At 41.0% G+C, this 19,571-nt stretch overlaps 1 protein-coding gene across 1 annotated transcript in view; it reads right to left on the reverse strand.

The window, feature by feature from the left end:
• Positions 1 to 721: 721 nt before the first annotated feature.
• The window catches only part of LOC140562298 (ADAMTS-like protein 1), a 32,635-nt gene continuing 13,785 nt past the window's right edge, over positions 722 to 19,571 (reverse strand). Inside the window, exons 3-13 of the mRNA XM_072687826.1 lie at positions 17,671 to 17,716; positions 17,297 to 17,533; positions 16,013 to 16,139; positions 14,477 to 14,551; positions 12,220 to 12,377; positions 7,655 to 7,766; positions 7,375 to 7,513; positions 6,379 to 6,429; positions 4,100 to 4,304; positions 1,453 to 1,600; positions 722 to 810 (exon numbers count right to left, since the gene is read on the reverse strand). Coding sequence (XP_072543927.1) covers positions 722 to 810; positions 1,453 to 1,600; positions 4,100 to 4,304; positions 6,379 to 6,429; positions 7,375 to 7,513; positions 7,655 to 7,766; positions 12,220 to 12,377; positions 14,477 to 14,551; positions 16,013 to 16,139; positions 17,297 to 17,533; positions 17,671 to 17,716 — 1,387 coding nt within the window. The remainder of the gene's footprint in view (positions 811 to 1,452; positions 1,601 to 4,099; positions 4,305 to 6,378; positions 6,430 to 7,374; positions 7,514 to 7,654; positions 7,767 to 12,219; positions 12,378 to 14,476; positions 14,552 to 16,012; positions 16,140 to 17,296; positions 17,534 to 17,670; positions 17,717 to 19,571) is intronic.

The raw sequence follows: 19,571 nt of genomic DNA on the forward strand, positions 1-19,571 counted from the left end.
TTCTAAGAGCAATATAAATCATTCTTTACCTCAAAATGTCATGAAGTCATACAATAACAATGATCACCGTCAGATTCTAGCATTTCAGCCAACCTCTACAACTCCTGTGGTTTTCACCTTAAACAATGTACATTAGCAGCAGCACACACACAAATTCTACCTCTGCTTCAGATCTGAGTGCTATCCTGGACTGAGCTTGAAAACTGCTTAGACCGTGCACTCACCCCTACTCTCTCCCCACAATTCAATGGATATTTAGTACTGTAAATCACCACGTTTGTGTAGTGGGTCTGCAGACGCTGTCATTGGGCTTCATTCTTCTGTATAAATCATCACCTGACCCAAAAAGCCAGTGATGGTTTCAACAGAACATCTGCTCACAAAGAACTATGGGCTACCCTTACCCACTCTTTTCTTTCAGTTCGCAATGTTTCTACCAATCTCATCCTTAATAAGGATCAGCCAGCTTGGGGAGACCCTTTGTGAGATCAGATTTTCCATCTGAAGGCTGGAGAGCATTCGTGAGATTTTTCTTCCTTTAAATCTGCGCTAAGGAAATAACATAGGCCTCTTTAGCTGATGTCAGACTCTTTTAAGGGATTCTTAAAGTCATGAGCAGTCTTATTCTCCCTGGAGTCAGTGAGAAACCACAGAGCCAACTACTGCAGGACCCAAACACCTCCAGACCCACAGTTTATGGTTCTTTTAGATATAGAAGCACTTACGTAGGCTCCTCAGACACAGCTGTATCTTCTTCCAGTTCTATGGCTTGTTTGTACCAAGGTGGCTTTGCTTCAACAGGGAGTTTTTCTGTACAGAACACAAATAACAGCAAATTTGTGACAACTGCAGAGCTAATGTGATCACAAATAGGACTTCACTATCAATCATATTAGTAACACAGTAACTGATTCACAAAAGAACAATCAACTCAAATCGATTTAACAGAACAATTACAAATCCAGCACAGCCTTACATTACTGGAAAAACACAAGCTTAAATGCTTTTTAAAAGGCTGAATATCTTTGCTGTCACGCAACACATTTTTCAGTTTTTGACAGTTTTTTCTGAATGGGAATCTGGCAGATGTTCTTTACATTGTGTCAGAGTTTCATACTGAATGGACCAGTAGAAATGCTCCAAAATGACTTGGAATATAATCTTTTTGTATTCCAAGCCATTTTGTAGGTTTTTTGCCTCGTGTAAAACTGCTATGTTGGAGATATCTAAAATATGCATTGTCATCACGCAAACTGCCAATGAATCACTGCTGAGTAATCAAGAAGGTTAACTATTACCAGGTCACTGTGTTTAATCGATTAATTATCAGCCCTAATCATGCTGTTGTTTTTGCCGTTTGATACACAAACAGACTCGTGTGAATGAGCTGAATCATTGGCAGAGCTTTTTTAATCAAATAGAACATCAACAGCTGTTTAAATAAGTGCCTACCTATGGGCTTGTAACAAGGAACAGTAACCAGGCACTCTTCCTTTATGTGCGGCTTTGTGGTGGGATTGCATCCTCCAGCATGCAGGCCTCTGTGGTCGATGCATAAGACCACTCTGTAGCGCAGGCCTTGTCCACAAGTCACTGTGCACTAGGAAGAACACGCTTTCATGAAATGTACAGCACATACAGTGATCTTTTCTATTTTATGTCTGGTTCTGGGCTACAAAACAGCAAAGGAAGTCAATAGAACTAAACTCTATTAACGTACACTTACATTTTTTACCACCAAAAAAACCCAACCAACTTACAGCATTTAGCTGACACTCTTATTCAGAGCGACTTACAAGGGTACTCATATTACAGAGATGGACCAATGTAGTGTTAGGAGTCTTTGGGCAATTAAAGTCTTTGGGCAAGTGCATAGTCACTCAGACAGGGAATTGAACCCTAGTCTTCCACATGGTGTGGTAGCTCACTGGCTGGTAGGGGTGTTATCTGTTGCGCCACACCAACCAACTTGATCTTCAGTCTCCAAAGCAGTGGGACACCAAAACACAGTTTGTCTAAAAATGACTACTTCTTCTATGTTACATCTGTAGATGCATAGCCTGGATGCACAGTGGTAGCTGATTGGATTTTTCTGCCATCTTGGCTGCTTCTTTGAACTGTGGCTGTTTTGACTGGATTTAACTATTGCTTCGGGGTGAGTGGAGCTCAGCTGTTTGGCATTTTGTGAGCGTGATCATCTAAGAAAATGTGACATTCCACCCTTTTAAGAAGTCAATCAATTAGTATTTAGGTATTCAGTTGTAACACAGATTGTACAAGCAAAATTTACCCCTTAGATGGGTTCCTCCAGCATTCCTTAGTGAAAGCAATAGTTCTATACAGAAGTATGGCAACTCAAAAAAAACAATTAAATGCATAAAAGGATCTTTGCCTGGTTAAATGGCTCTTCTTTATAGTTATAGAGGTTCACAAGGTTAAACACCCTAACCATCATTCCCAATAAGGGTTCCACTGTTCTGTCCTGAGTCAAAGAACCTGTTTCCTGTGCTATACAGGGCCCCTTTTCCTTAGAGTACAGATAAAGTTTGCATCATATACAGTATAAAGTAAAGAGTGACATCACCACAGAGAGAATACATACCGATCTGCAAAATTTACTCAGAATGGTCTGATTCTTTACTGACAATGTCTCCCTGGAAGCATTTGCTCTGAGTCTCACGTCAAAACGAAAAGGAAGAAGACAAAAACCTCTGGCTGCCTACAAAGAGCTTTTTCAGTTTGTTCTGCCAATACAAGCATTTAACAGAGGTTTAGAGCAAGGAATGCTCAAGGTAAACAAAGTCCCAGGATTTCACATTTTTCATAAGGCCACAAATCTGGGTCCTCTTTTCAAACACAAAATAAATTTCCTTTTAAGATCAAAAGTCACAAGAGACACTACTTTTGTACTATTTAGGTGGAGAGAACCAAACAGTGCATGTCATGTTGCATAATCTGAATGTAAATGTTTTTAAGCCTATCAAGCTCAAATTTTTTACTTATTTTCAACTTTTAGGTGATAGAGGATTAGTATGGCTCTTCATTTGTTCCCGCTTGAAACTAAAGCTTTATGTGTTTTGGAAGTTGCAGTGTTATCAGAGACAAGAACTCCATCCTGCTACTGCTAATAAAACAGTAGAGTGTAAAGTTTAGTGTCTATTTGTTTTACTGGACGCTTCAAGTCTGCAATGCCAGGAACGCCACTTGCGGTGAGGCGAGCTGTTGGAGAAGTCGTGCAGCGCTATTCAGTCCAGAAGATTAATTGGCATGTTTTTTTTTTCACCTCCTTTCGCTAATTAACACGTCGTTAGTGCTGGAGAGCTGTGCGGGATCAGAGATAGCAGAGATTAATGAGCTACTCACTGATGCATGATTATGGGTTAAGTGCTAACAGCTAACAGAGTACAAAAAGACGGGGCACAAGACATTTCTGGTACAAAGATCTGAGCAGAGGTTTGGAGATGTTTCTCTGTTACCATGAGGCCCAGGGCAATTATGGGTTTTTAACAGGGAGCACCCAAGGGTGAGCAATTAAGTTCTAGGTACACACAAACTCTAAATTAGGATGACTATTTCTGTAGAAGACAGAACGCTAGAGCTTGGGGTTATGCCAGTATCATAAAACAGCTCCTTGGAGATGCAAACTTCTCGCATTACGGCAAAAGAATGCACAAGACACAGTACCTCGGGGTTGGACTCCTTGCCGGGTACATTATACATGTTGGCTATGCATTTGACATGTTGCAAATGGTTCAGGTGTAATTGTGTTAATTGCTTTTAATGGGAGTTCACCACAAGTTCAACCAAGAGACCTACCATTAATCGGGAGCTTGCCATATAGTTTCTTTCCAATGAGATTCCAACAAAAACAAGGTTTCTAAGTGTGGCCCTCATGAAACTGAAAATAAGCTGTATATCTCGTAAGCATAAAAGGACTTAGCGAGGTCTTGCAAATATGAATAAAGCAAAGTCTTGCCTAGAACAACAAACTCACTAAGAGTCTAGACAAATCACAAAGCATTTGGCATTAATAGAAAAGCTATTTAAAAAAATAACTCAAAAATAGTTTTGAACAAAGAACTAAATAAATCACAATTACCGGTGACCACTCCTGCGCGAGCCATGTTGGGCAGTCAAACATGTTACATGGCTGTAGGATGGAGGTCTTGGATGCATAGAGACATTTCCATTCATCTGCGGGAGTGATGTTTCCCTGCATGTCTTCTTCCACGCAAGATACTGAGCGGCTCTGGACTCCTCCACCGCAGGACGTGGAACAGGCCGTCCATGGGCTACTCTCCCACCTGACATCATTGATTTAGACTGGTTGAAAACATTCTCCATTTAAGGTAGAAAACAATGCTTCTGACATGAGTCATAAACCAAACACATCAATCAAAGTGTTCTGTCCACAAATGTGCTCCTTTGTAGTTACTGCCGAGAGATTGGACAAGCTTTACAGAACATTGGCAAAAATCCCATTCAACCTAATGAGAAATTGCAGCACAACAACTCAATTGTGTTTTGTAGACACTGAACATTGTGGTGAGCACTATCTAACATTAAGGTCCAAAACTTCAAGTAGGTCTTCAGCTGGATTGTGATCTGGTGGCTGGTGACAGTGTACAATCTAAACCCTTTTCATACTCATAAAACAGTGTCATACTCAGTGAGCCCTCGTTTCCTGTATACAGGTGCATCATCACTGTAGAGGAGACCGCCCTCATCAAGAGGGATGCATTTCATCATAGGGTAAAATAGATCAGTCAGAATAACTTGCTAAACCCTATCAGCAAATTTGCCCCCACGCATAACAGAGGCACTGTACCTGTCTTGTACTGTTCAACAGATCATTAACTGCGGCCTAACTATAATATCCATCTCTATGTAGTTAAGGACGGACCGTTCTTGCTGACTGTGTGACCGCATCCTGCACTGATGTTCTCAGTCACTTCGGGAACAACTGCTCTTCTGTTTTCACTCACATACCAGAGTAATGCACGAGCCTCACGCTCATTTAACGTGTGCTTTCCATCACAATTTCCAAGCCTATTTACTGATGCCTTTCCCAATATATCTAAATGCAGATGAGATTTTAGTTACTGTTCCTATTAAAACACAAGCCAACTGAGCTAAACACTCTATGTGAGCTCCTGCCATCTGTGCCCTGGTCATGAACCCTGTTTCTAAGTCATTTAAATCTTTTTCCTCTTGTGTCTTCTTGATCCAAAATCGAGGTCAACTTGGTCTGTTCAGTTGAAATCAAGGTCAACTGGGCTTGCTTTACTTTTATACATGCCTCAGAGCATGGAAGGATATTAACTGCTGTACTGTATCATTTAATACTCATGTGTGGAAGCATCTGTGCTTGATATGTTTCTTCACTTAAGTTTTCAGGTGTTTCCTTTAATCTGTCACCCATCTGCAAGAAGTTGTCAGGAACTTCCATAGAATAACTTCAACCGTTCTGAAGTTGCTAGTGTTGCAGGTTTTTACATTAAAACAGTTAGTCTGTTAAAACAGTTTGCTATCAATCAAACAATTGCGCTGCTCATTACAATTTCTTAAGGTTAAAGGGGATTTTTGCCAGCATTCTGTAAAGCTTGTCAAACCTTGAAACAATAGCGAATGAGCTATGTATAGGTTAGTTCAAATAACTGTTTGGGTATATGACATTTAAAAGCATTAAAAGGGGGTCTGAGTGGCTCAGTGGTAAAATACACTGCCACTATGGCCCAGGAGGGTCATAGTGGAGGGTCACAGTCATAGGTGAGTTTGAATCCCGAGCCATGCAGCTTTGCCATCAGCGGCCAGAGTCCAAGAGAGCACAATTGGCCATGCTCTCTCCAGGTGGATAGATGGCGCTCTCTCCTCTTATCTCTCCTCTCAAGCGATGTTGGCCGCCACAGGTGCCTGTTAGGTGCCTTACGCTCCTAGTGTCGGGAGCACTGTTAGTGCTAGGGGAGCTATGAACGGGTAGGTTAACTGCTAGTACCAAATTGGGAGAAAAAAGGAAAACATTTGACAAAGAAAAAGAAAAAAAGTATTCATAAGAACAAGTCTAAGTTCCTCAACCAGTTAATTTCTCTCTGCCTCATACTCATACACAGACCCATTTGCTTGCTTAAAGTATCTGTACTGACTACCTCATGAGGACTGAAAGCCTTCACTGTCTTAGCCTGGCTCTGAGCCCATCCCGTGCTTCACTGGAATAGAATCTGAAACCTCTGGCTCTCTGCTATTGTGGAAGGGAACTTGAAATGTTACTCGGCAAAGGCAGTCTCAGGTGGACTGGAAAGCTGGACGGGACATAGTGGTTAGCAGCAGGCCAAGGAAAAAGTGCAGCATAAGGTCTAGAAGTGAGGTTGAGATACATACCGAGGCAGCGGGTGGTAGAGGTCATAGGGCATTATTTGCTTGTAGCCATCACTGGGAATCGGACATTGGAAATATGTAAGCATCATATACAAAGATATATGTTCTCAAACCTATGACAACACTTGGATCATATCTATTATATGGACAATAGTATTGGGACTTCTGCTCATTCATGGTTTCTTCTGAAATCAAGGGTAATAAAAAAAGAATCCAACCTGCTTTTGATGGAATAACTCTAGGACAGTCTCTGCTGTCCAGGGAAGGCTTTCTACTAGATTTTGGAACATTGCTGTGAGGATTTGGTTGCATTCAGCAACAAGAGCATTAATGAGATCAGGAAGTTGGATGATCACTACCCCACCTCGCAACTCAATCCAAAAGTACTGGATTTAGCACCATCATTCCAGAGACCACAGTTCCAATGTTATACCCCTCTAGCCCACATCTGCTATTAGGCATGGTGCCAACTGGTTAATTTTTAACAGCTTTAGAGAAACCTATTCTGTTGGCAATACCTTTTTGCAGGGACTAGACAAGCTGTATGTGTCATGTATATATGTCAGCAACAGGTGCGACTTAAAGTAGCTGAATGCATTCATCAGAAGTGATATCCACAAACATTTGGACATACAGTGTATGACCCATCTTTTAATGACATTTTAGAGAGAATCTACCTTCAGAAAGATGCACTTTTGACACAGTTTAACTCTTTCAACTTCTTAAATACAATGGAGGCCTACACTTCTTACATAACAAGCAAAAATAACTAGCAAAATGAACAGTGTCTGCTAGACTCCAATATATCACAGTGTCAGAAACCACCTCACATAAGATCTATTTAAGATTACCTTGCAACTTAGTGTGGTTTGAGCCAAACTATAACTGGCCTAGTTATGCAGTTTGCACAATGTTGTTGACATAAGATTCCAATACTATCCAGTTCAAAACTAAAGAAGTGAGGAAGTGGACAATTGTGTATATGGGTTAACTACCCACCTGGCAGGGCAGGGGTCCATGTTGCACTCCTGTAATTTGGGTTTGGGTTTGACATTTTCAGGATAATAATGGCAATACTGGTCCACCACCACACGACCGCTGCGCAGGTCAAAGCATTCAGCTGAAGTCAGCTGATACCCTGGATCCAATAAAAAGAAGAAAATTTATATGCATGCGATGTAGAAAAGATATGAAGCATACCATCAATATTTTTATTTAAAAAAAAGGCCCAAAGGCCTGCACAGGGACTATATAAATTAAAGGTTTTTATTGTTTTTACCTCCACCACAGGTTACAGAACAGGGGAAGAAGTCAGTCTCTCTCCAGCGGTGGACAATTGGCTGGTAGAAGATAAACTGTACCACGCTGTCCACGCCACTGGCATAATAGACCTGCCATATTAGACAGGACATTAGACAGGTTCATTAAAAGAATGGAAGGTTTTTAGGAAGCTACAGTTCGACACACCATCACAATCCTCCTGAAATCTCATAATTGTAGAATTTGGATTTAGAGGCAAATAAAAAATAAGGAACAGCAAGAAATCAAGAAAATAGTTAATTAACCCTTCACAGGCCCATAAAGATGTTACTGGCAAATGACTTCAGTCAGTGGACGGGAACCGCCGGTGTGTGCCTGTTTTCCATGATGTGCAGCCATACTGAATCCATTTAGCTGTGAAGACCTGGATGCCAGTTCTATGATTTTGTAAACAGAGGATAATGATCAAAGTCTCTGCTTGCCACTCTACCATCAATTAAACCACCCTGACAGGACCTGTGAGAAAAAGCATAACCCTGCTCCGATTCTTGAGGACTTGTTTGTTTCATGCAATTGTGTTTGACTTTGGAAAAACTCATCCAGGACTAATTGGAAGAAGAAGGATTGGGTTATAAATCACTGTATGCAGAAGAAAAAGTGGAACATTTTAGGACAAAATACTTATATAATATACAATATGCAAAGTTAAATGACCTGAAATAAATCAACTAAAACTGGTATCACTTTATTTGAATGGTCCATTGTAGATGTAGACATTCAACTAACATTCAACTGAATATGTATTAAAAGTCATTTACTAAATGTAAATGACTGTCTATTGAATGTAATTACATCTAACCCTACCATTCAGCTCTGAAAACTAACCCTAACCTTAATCTAAACCAGAAATCAAACCCTAAACCTAACCCTACCAGGGTAATTTAAGGTTAGGGTTAGGCGTAGGGTTACCTGTTTAGTATGCAAAATGTGTAGTTAAATACATTAAAACATGCCATACCAACATTTACACACAGCTGGGGTAGTGGGACAGTGGGGGAATGTTCTGTTGTCTCAGGACCTGGACAACTTGTTATTTGTAAAGAAGCCATAAATGATGTTCTGTAAGAGAGAATTTTATAGTCTGTTCAACTGTACATGAGCTGAAGCTGAAATATAATCGGGCTATGCAGCAAGACAATGATCCAAAACAAAAAAAAAATCTAATTTGCATCTGAATAGTTCAAAACAATCTGATGTTTTGGAATGGTCTATTCAAAGTCTTGACCTGAAGCTAGTAGAAATGCTGTGGCAGGACATCAAACAAGTGATGGTTGAAATCCCATTGGTTTATCTGAGTTAAAGCAGTTCTGCAAAGAAGAGTGGGTTCACGTTTCTTAAAAATAATGTTAGAGGCTGATTAGAAATTATAGGGAATGGTGGCTGTAGTTACTGCTGCTAAAGGTCAGGCACCACGTAACAGTAAGGGGGTAATTATTTTCTTCACATAGGTGATTTACAAGTTGGACAGATTTGCTCTATCACTAATTTCCATAAATTTGCAGTTACAAATGGAATCAGGAAGGGAAAAAATACTTTTTCACAACACTTCTATGAAAAGAAATGCAGTAAAACATTACAAGCATCTACAGTGCATCTACAGTGAGCCATTAATATAAAGCATTTTCAAAAAATCCCACAAAAAGAGGCACCAAGCCACTTTATGAGGAGACATTACGAAACTAGTATCATCCTGAGAGCAGTTGTGATCAGTCAAAAGAGCAAGCATATCAACCTATCACTAGATTCAGTGAGGGGGATTATGGACGTGATGCTGCTTTGACAGACTAATGCCTCATGAAGATTGGGATAGGGCACACAGCCAGCAAGACCACAGCCTCTACACACAGCCTCTACACACACACTCTCCTTCCTTACGTCACAGCTGTAATGGTAGCGGCTACAATGCCCTTACTCTTCTTAAGCTGCCTGGCATCACTTTAACTTTATAGCTAACAGACATCCAATGAAGACACGGAACACTTGAATCCCATTATCCCTGAAAACAAAACACGGCTGAACTCAGGCTGACCCTTTCACACTCTTGCAGCATCTCACAAGTTTGTCCACACCTCTACCACACTTATGAGAGCAGGAGAACAGGGTTGCAGTGTCCACTGCAAATGAAGGGTTACATGTTTCCTCTAGGAGAAACGTGACACTTCAAAGAAGCTTCACAGATCCAGAGATTTTGTTCTTTCTCTTCACAGCTGAGTTTGGATCAAGGCTCTGGGACGAAGCCTTGCCCAAATAAACCTAGGAGACTCGTCGCATTCCTTGGCGGTGACAAAAGTGTTTCATAGTATGGTAAGATATCGCTCCCCACGCGTCCTCGCTGAGCCAGGCCTGGAGTTGGGTGAAAACACCCACCACCTCTAGACCTTCATCTACTAATAAAGCCATCTATTGAAAACATTCACTTGCGAAACCTCCTGCTCAAAAACATAAGCTTCCTCTCTGACTCCCTGTTGGTCCCAGACGGACTGTGCGACAACCCGTTTGAGGGTTTTTGGATCCTAATCATTCATCGGGCGAGAAGAATGAAACTCAATCCATCTAAGGGATTTAGAAAGTTGTTTCAATATGTGGCCAATATGAGTTCCTCAGAGCCAGAAATGATAAAGCACGGTGCAGTGCAGATGCGGTTATATACTGAAGATGACCAGTTATTTGTATATGCATAACCAGTACACCAGGACACTTGCTCATTTATTATTTTGTCTGAAATTAAGGTTATTAAAAAAAGAGTTTTACCTCTTGTTGGAGTAACTGTCTCTACTGTCCATGGAAAGTTTTCGACTAGATTTCGGATCATTGGTGTGAGGATGTGATTGCATTCAATAACAAGAGTTAGTTAGTGAGGTCAGGATCCAGTCTTATCCCCAACTCCACTCCTCATCACAATAGTACTGGATGGAGTACCATTGTTCCAGAGAAAACAATCCCACTGCTCCACAGCTCAATGCTGGGCGGGGAGGGGGCTTTAAACCTCTCTAGCCCATGACTGGCATTAGGCATGGTGCCAATAGGCTCATGTTTATCTGCTGCAGAGAGTCCTATTCTATTGGCAATACTTCTCTACAGGGTCTGGCAAGCAGTGTGTGTGCATTGGCACATCTGTTTTTAGCAATGGGTGCAACTTAAAGTTGCTGAATGCATTCATTAGATGGGATGTCCTTTAACAGCTCGACATATAGTGAATATAGTATTAATAGCTAAGAAAAATATGGATATTTTGTGCTATTAACTGACAAATGCATAGACATGGGATTCCATTAAGGTTCAAGGCCTGGTATGTAAATATTGGGAAACGGGTCATAGGAACAGAACAATTCACACGTTTATTTACAATGGAACAACTGTCTGACTTGTTTTAATGAGTTTTTCCACTTTGCTAAACCTCTCCAAAAACTGAGATATGAATTGGCCAACTTCCTGGTACCAGATTAGAAAATTAGGCATTTACTACTTCTCAGATTTCTGTCTCCGACCGTTCCTATTTATTGTGCTATTTGGATGTGTTTTAGGAGGATGAGGGTTGTTTTTACTGGCATTTTCCATCTGTGGGCTGCTTTGCTTTGAATGGCTATTTCCATTTAACTTATGATGGCCAGCACATTAATCTAAGGAGCTACTCAATGGATTGGGTATAAAGTAGAGGAGAAATAATTGGTATGTGGCTTTTAGCCAGGAATCTAATTAACGTTTGTAAGGAGTAAGAGGTGAGATGCTGTGCATGCAAGTTGACCTGCTTCGAGAGCTACGAAAGCCACCAGGGGACTCCCGGGTGCTGAGTGGAGTCCATAATTATTCATGGTTTCGTATCCCTACCTCCTACCTGACACCTAGTGAGTGCCCCAGCCTGGCAGAGAATATAAGTGTGTGAGAAGTTATGTGTGAGAAAGGGAATGAAAAGGGTGGACACAGGGGATTTCCATGTACATTACCACACAGTCTAAATTCATTTACTTTTCTGAAGCAATGTTGATCCTGGTAGTAAACTTTGAATACGCTTTGCTGAATGAGAAGAAGCAGTTACACATCTGCACTATGGTGAAACTTTCTCTACACATATAGAACAGACCAGCAAAGAACTGTTTATACAAGGTGAGAGCGAGTAAGTTAAATGCCTCATAGTTGTGAAAAAGACTAAATGCATGGGAGGTTATTCAAAAGCAGTGCCCATAAGCTACGGACACAATACATGTCTCAGCTTTAATAAGAGGCAAAGTAGTTAAAATCGTACATACACTATCCATGCTCCAAAAATATCCCAGAAGAGCAAGAAAAAATATGGACAGTACATTCCAACATGAAGAGAAGCTCATTTACTTAAACCACGTTGAAAATGTACAAATGGTCAATCACTAATTTCCAAATATCAGAGAAGATCTAACTTCAGGACCTGAATCAGATTGGCAAACAGCCTTAAATAAAATGATTTCCTCATGCTTAGAACAATAACGTCTGAAAAATAGGAGGGATTCAAATGTTTCCCTAGTCGAGCACATAATGGATTTGGCTTACTTTGACAGTAATGTCGGCTTCTAGTGGTCCAGTGATTCGCAGGACCTCCTTGTCTGAGAGCTTCTGGAAGTCAACGGTTGTGTTCTCCAGGATGTATTGCTTAGTTCCATCTAGAGAAAGGTCCCCTTTTACCCCCTGCAGCGTCTTACTCTCCAAATCTGTAAGGGACAAAAACAACATTCTAGTGATTCTTACAGTGCATTATGTAAAATATCAAAAGTGACATGAGTCTTTATGCAGTATTCTGTGCTCATTTCTGGTGGTGTCATGGCTCAAAAGTACCTTGAATTTGGGGTCTATTGACACTAACTTTGGATGTTCTGAGTGAATGACTAAGCACTTTTGTTAGTTACTATGGATAAGAGCATCTGATGAATACCATAAATGCAAATGGATCAGTGTATAATGCCTTTGTATCATTCAAGTTAAGCATCAGAACACTGAACCATCGGTTCTAAGCAATGCACACAATCAAAATACTCCCTGACACTTGTTACTTACTCTGCTGCCTTTACTTGTGCTTGCTCTAGTGAAAGGACAACGGCAAACCTCTTACTGCTCATATCGCCTAGCTCTTTCCACAATGTGCCCTGGAGTCAACCTTCGACTAATGGGGTTCTGTCTTTATCCAGTAAGGACATTTACACAGCAACAAAGGGAGAATGTGAACACATTAAAGAGTGTCAGTCATTGCCAGCAGCCAGCTGGTTACTATTTTGCTGCCCTTGGTTAGAGAACTGCCAAATTTGTGTCCATGAGAAAAGTTACTACAAGGCATCTTCAGGAAAAAGGGCTTTTTAACTGGCTGCGAAGAGAAAAGGATAGAACATTTGTCTTAGATTTTACCCCATATTACGCGGATGGTTGCCAACGGCTTGACATCATTGATACTATCCCTGGAGGTGTCTGGATCTTAGTACACTGCAAAGTAAGGTTGGAAAATATGTCTCCACTAATTTGGTCTCCAATTTCAGGGGTCTAGTACTTAGACTGTTGGCACACTACAGGATAAACTTATCATTAATGGTCATTATCGTAAAAAAACTTTTCTGTTGGAAAAATCCTTGCCAAGCACCCCCCCTGGAGGTATCAATGAGATGAGAGACTGTTCCCCTGCTTTACTGTTAATAGGATAATAGAGTACAAACAGAGTGCTGATTCAGTATGACTTTGACCTTGAGCAGCTGTATTTAAACCACCACCATCTATAATAAGATTAGTTTCCTCTGGAGCCATCAGTGATATCTAATCATCAAATGCTTAACCCTTTAATGCAGAGAACATTCTCTATCCTTTTCACAAAAACAAAACTGACAACCTGTAGATTTCTTTAAAAAAAACATCTGAACAGAAATATTATTAGGACCACCTACCCACTAACAGTGGGAACAACCACCCTTGGCTCGGATGACACTAGCAAAACATCATGGCATGGATTGTATTGGTGTTCATTATAGAGGTGAACTGGTCCACAGTGGCCATGAGGCACCACTGTGAGGCACTCAGTATGTGAGAAGTCTTTTCTTACTACACTCTCTAGAACATCCTATGAAGTTATTAGTTTCTGAGATGCTACCACTCTTTGCCCACTGTCACAGTCATATCAGAATATCATGACCACCCCTGGTTTGTGAAGAGCTCGGGCCGAGACATCATAGATGCTACGTGACAAGGTTTGCTGCATGTAGAAATAAGCAAGCACACCAGTCAGTTGTTGCAGAGTGCAAAATGATCTTCATGGGCAAAGGACTCAATTTGACTGATAACCAAAAGGGCATTTTGATAGGGTACTGGACAAAGAGTGGAAACTGCTAACCTTGTGGGATGTTTGAGAGCTGCTGTAGTGAAGGTGTACTGAGAATGGACTTCTCACACATTGAGTGCCTCCCAATGGCAGAACAGTGGTGCCCCATTGGCCACTGATGCCAGAGCGGTACAGAGAAATCAATGTGCCACTGTGGACCAGTTAACCTCTTCCGTCACCTAATAGAGTCCATGCCAGTCCAAGCTCTGATTTCACATCCTGATTAATTTTACTATACCCACTATGGGCAAGCATGTAGTCCAACTAGCACATATAATGAGCTAAAGGGGTTGAAGCCTAAGTCCTGGGTTTATTTAGAGTATGTCTACTTTTTAAGACTATGTGCTCTTAGGCTCTCTATATAAGCAATACATGTATAGAAAAACGAACAGTATAACCCACTCCTCATCTTCTCAGTTCTGAATGGAAGCCCCTGGACATACCAAGACTTACACAAGTGATCCGGGCCTTTCAGAACAAGCCGCACATGCCGGCTTCCATAGGGAATAACAATCACAGTGTCTTCAGCTGGGGACAGAAAGAAAAAGCAGGAGACAATGATTAAAGAGAAAGAGAAGACTTTCATTGAAGTCAGATGTGATCATTAAAGTGATGTAAGCTGTGCAGAAACAAGTGAGCTAAAACCAAGAACAATAGAAAACAAAACCCGCGCTATGTGCGATGAGTGGAATATGGCTTACTTAGGACGTGTTTCGAAGCTTGCTGTTTAATAGGGTCAGCTTGGCTTAGGGATCTGTCCCGAACACTCTCTTGGATTTTCTAGTCATAGTCATTCAACCCTCATAAAAATGCTAATGACAGACCGTTCTGGCTGCAGCTTTGGCTGTGTTCGGATCGTTTGCTATACCCTGCATGCAATAATGCAGTACAAACGGTAGATATCAAAGGTGGACCACTCCATGGGAATGAAATTAATGTGCGCTTTGGAACCTAACCCGCAACACTAAACCAAAAGTGACGTAGCTCCAGCTAGCAGAGGAAGGTATGGGCACTAATTATTGTGGAGTTTGTGTGGGGCTGTGCTGGGCTTAAAACTCATTTCCTTTGATGAAGCAGTACAGGGCAGAATTTGCTTGATGGCAGTTCCAGTGTAGCACAGGTGCTCAAGGGTTTAAATGAATCACAGGTGGCTGATGTAGCAGGCAAGCAAAGTGCCACTGAGAAAAGCCAGATCTGTGCAACCAAAGCTGTTATTTGGATGGCTTGACAAGGCCATTCAAACATTCAATGGGAAAGATGGAACTATTTATACATGGCCAGTTTTAAATTATTATTTTTTTCAATTTCAAAAGCTGCTCTTTTAATCTAATGTCAATCACCACTACTCAAAAGTTTATAGAAACACATGTTTTAAAACCTGAATGAGAGCTACAGCTACAGTATTAAGGCCCTATTTTTGCTATCGTAACGACAGGAAAAGTATACCTTGCATGGCTCGAAGCAAAAAACATGAACTATGGTCTGGGAAAGCAGTGGAGCGCCTCGCCTCAACAATAATGTTTTTTTATTTTGTATTCTGTTTATTGCTGATGTAAAAGTATTAGTAGCTGCCAACTGGCATGCGCTATGGGTTTGTGTGCCGCTGTGTGTCCATGTGTGCGTAACAAGCGGGGGTGTACGCACTTTGGCACGTGCCTGTGACAGTTTACTGCCAAGATAGTTTTGTTTTCAGTCTGTGGTGCATCTGTGTTTTCCATTGCCAAGATAGCAATATGCCAGAAATTGACCTGAACACACCTACTTTCGAGACCACCACGCCCATCGGCATACATATGGCACCGTTGCTATTTAAACAGTGCAGACGGAAGGCGTGAAAATAGACTGTTGGCGGGGTGATAAGATAAGATAAGCAATAAGCGGGGTGTAAGTTAGGGCCCTAAGTTAGATCTTATCACCGCTTGCAAAAGCAGCTTAACATGAATTTTAATAACAAGAAACACTTTAAAGATTGAAACATTTTGTCCTTACTCTTTCCACTGGCATGCTGGGATTTGTAGTGCCCTCTCACAAGCCTGCAAGAGGAGCCGTCTCCGTTGCAAATACCGCAGTTGTCCTCTTTGGCGGTGCTCCCTAACTCATGGTCACAGCCAACAATCTGCCAAAAGGAAAGGAGAATTCTCATAGGTGGGAATTTAACAAGAGTTCTGGTACACTTTCTACTGCTCGGTTAAGAAACGAATTGTGATCCGGACCCATTCCATAATTCTGCCTGGTTTCAATCAGGAGAGCATAATCTTAATGAAAATCAGTGGCTTGAGTCACTGTTTGGATCTTAGGTCAGCGGAATGCTAGTGGTTTACAGCACTCTACACGCTACAGCGTGCAGCTTCAACTGAGGCACTGTGAGGCTGTCGCGGGTGTGTGTTCTGTGATGTGGACACATAACATTTCATAACTGTGAAAATGCTTAAAACTGTGAAAGTATATCCAAACTTTCTCTGAACAAAAATAGGAGAAAATCTCCATGCTTGTGTCGTATTGGCAAAGACACAGAAACCACATCCCAACAGTTACCACTAACTGCATTACTGCAAACAGGCATGAAGCACTGAAGAAGAAACTCAAGACGTCTCGAGTTATGCTGCCTTGACATGCTCATCAAATAGTTTCTAATGGTTAAATTATAGGGTTTTTTTTCAAGGATGATGCTGATAACAGTGCTTTTTCAGATTTATTAGACACATCATTTCCAAATACTGTAATGATGCTGGATTGCTACACAGGAGAGCCACTGGAGCCTCTGATTGGCACAACTGTCCCTATTGGCCCTTTCACCAGGAGAACATGAGTAATCCAGGAGTCCAAGAGAGCCCTTGTATAACTGGCAGTTAGGACTCTCCTCCAAGTGGGTTGTGTTGGGGGCAATGACGCTTATTAGCGGCTGGATTCATGTGACTTAAGGGAAGTGCTTGCTACTGGATGCAAATAAAATTGAGGATAGAACTGCTTTTCTAAATAAAGCTGTTTATTGGCCCTGTTTTTTGGCTGACCAGTGTATCAGCCAATCACTACACAATTCCCAAGCTGTTTTTGTGCTCAAGTGCTTTGTAGTTAAAAACATGGTTAACTACTTAGCTAAAGTAATCTACTTTTCTCACTCTACCTGGTTATTGTACATATAAGCAAATACTGGGCGTCTAAGGCAGCTAAGCGTAAGCTACAAACGGTGAAGGTCAATAACGTCACAGCTTGAAGGGATGCTCATGTTTAACTTTTTTAACAGCAGATAAAAGCAATATAACTGTCACAAACCTGACAGGCTCCACTGATGCACATATCCAAAGACTCCGTGTAGCAGCGAGTGCCATCCAATACCTTGGGCGCCAGCTCTACCACCAGCTCTGTGCCTTTAGCTCTGCACTTCAAGGCACACGGGTTTTCAGGGTCATTATCCACTGGCAGCCACTCATAGTAGCGGCCCTGGTAGTGCACGTCAGCATGGGCTGAGCACTGCTGAGCACGGAAGTCTCCAGATTCTGGAGGGCAATCCTGAGGAAGGGTTCAATACATAATAATAAAACAAAACTAATTAGCTGCAAATGTTGCCTCTGCATACTGACAGGTTGCCTGTGTAAGAGCTGCTACTTCATATCATAAAAACACATTAGCAATCAAGGCACTCTTACCACATTACTGCATGTGCGGTATTTAATATTCTGCCCCTCACAGGCCCTGTGTAGGTGAGAACATAATTCAATTCAGATGGATGCTTAAATATGAAATGGTTTATTCACTGCAGTTAGCACTGATGACAACAAAAGCTGGTATATTTTATATGAACTGTTTCTGCTGTGTAGCTCATTGAAAGTAGCAGAGCAATTTCCTCTCAGTCAATAACGCATTTATATCAAAGGAATTTGAAGGGTGTGTTGTCAAAAAGCACTATTCTTTACTCAAATTAGATATAAAGTTGTGCATTGTCAAAAACCTTGTATCTTTTTATCTATCATTTTGTCACTGCTAATTTATAATCATTGTGTTAAAAGAAACTTTATGATGAACAGAACAACAGACATAATTCAAACTGATGTTTTACATTAACCTCCATAACAGTTAAAGAATGGAATGGGATGGGATGGGATGAAATGGGATAGCATAGGATGGGATGAGATGGGATGGGATGGGCTGTTGGGCTGCTGGGGCAGGGCGCTTAGATGGGCTTCTTGGGTGGAATGGATAGGATGGGCCATGGGTGGAGGGGGCAGTTGGGTGGATTACCTTATATCTGTATGATCATATACAAATGGTGAATTGTGTGATATGTCTAATGAAAGAAAAGGCAAATAAATAAATAAATAAGCAAACAAAAAAATACAGTTAATGTCTCCATTCGTTTTGTTTGATGGTATGGACAAGAAATAATGGCCTGGGCATAAAAAAACCAAAAAACAGTTTTTGGGATATTACGTTTTATTCTCACAATAATAGATTGATATATGATAGGTCATTGATCCAGAAGGAAATTTAGCAGCAGTTACACAATACAATAATAATAACAAAAAATTAAATAAATGTAAAAAATAAAATAATTATATGCATTTGAACCTATGAGATAAAAGGCAGTACAGTAATAAAGAATGAATAATGTGCCAGAGGAGCGGGTGTCAGCAGATAAATGACAATACTGACAATAATAACATATTGAGCTGAAAAATTCAGAAGAATTCTTTCACGTTTTAGTTTGTCCACCATTTGCCTTTATTTCATATTTCCAGTTGCTCTGATATATATAGAAGCTATGCTTTCTACAGGGGAAGGGTGGATAGAAAGGATAGACTTGTGGCTATTTTGAAATCTGAATTGAGAGAGGAACTTGATTTCTCCTCTCCCTCTCACAAATGAAAGCTTTAAGTAATGTTTGTATTCTCTGATGGAGGCACTTAGGTGGTCTACCAGGTCCTGCAGGGTTTTAGGGGTGCCAGTTTTTTTTTTACCCTCAGTTTTGGAAACTTTTGTTTTTGGAGGTGCCTAATTTCACTATTTTATATCTGTGTCTTGAAATAAAGCCCCCCCATGCTTTAAAGCTTGGGGGCTATACGTGCTAGATGAGGAGCACAGGCCATTTCAGGTACAGAGGAGGTACAGAATTTAAACAAAGGCAGTGCTTTCACTTCGGTAACATTTGTGAGATTCCAGTGTCATAAGGCCTTAGCTAATCTGGAGTTGCGATTAGAGCTAACATGGCAATATTATGAGTCACAGACTCACAAGGGATCAATGTCTTTATGATATTATTTCAGAGGAGACCACGGAGGAGACTATATATAAGTCAAACAGCTTGGCAAATGCATTAAACCTATGACATATCCAGACTGGCCTCTATGCCAAGTCAAACAGTCGTGGGGCCTCAAACAACTTTGATGGAGGATGGCTGAGCGACAGACAGCGAGGAGAGGGACTGGCATGTAAAAACAATGCTCAGGTGATTTATTCCAAGTCTGTCTTGAGTGTGGGGATACACTCAGCTACTGAGCTCACGATTCAGTTCAGTTCTTGAATATTGGGATGTTGTGTCATGATACCTTAT

This window comes from Salminus brasiliensis, chromosome 9, assembly GCF_030463535.1.
Source record: "Salminus brasiliensis chromosome 9, fSalBra1.hap2, whole genome shotgun sequence".
NCBI classification, from domain to species: domain Eukaryota; kingdom Metazoa; phylum Chordata; class Actinopteri; order Characiformes; family Bryconidae; genus Salminus; species Salminus brasiliensis.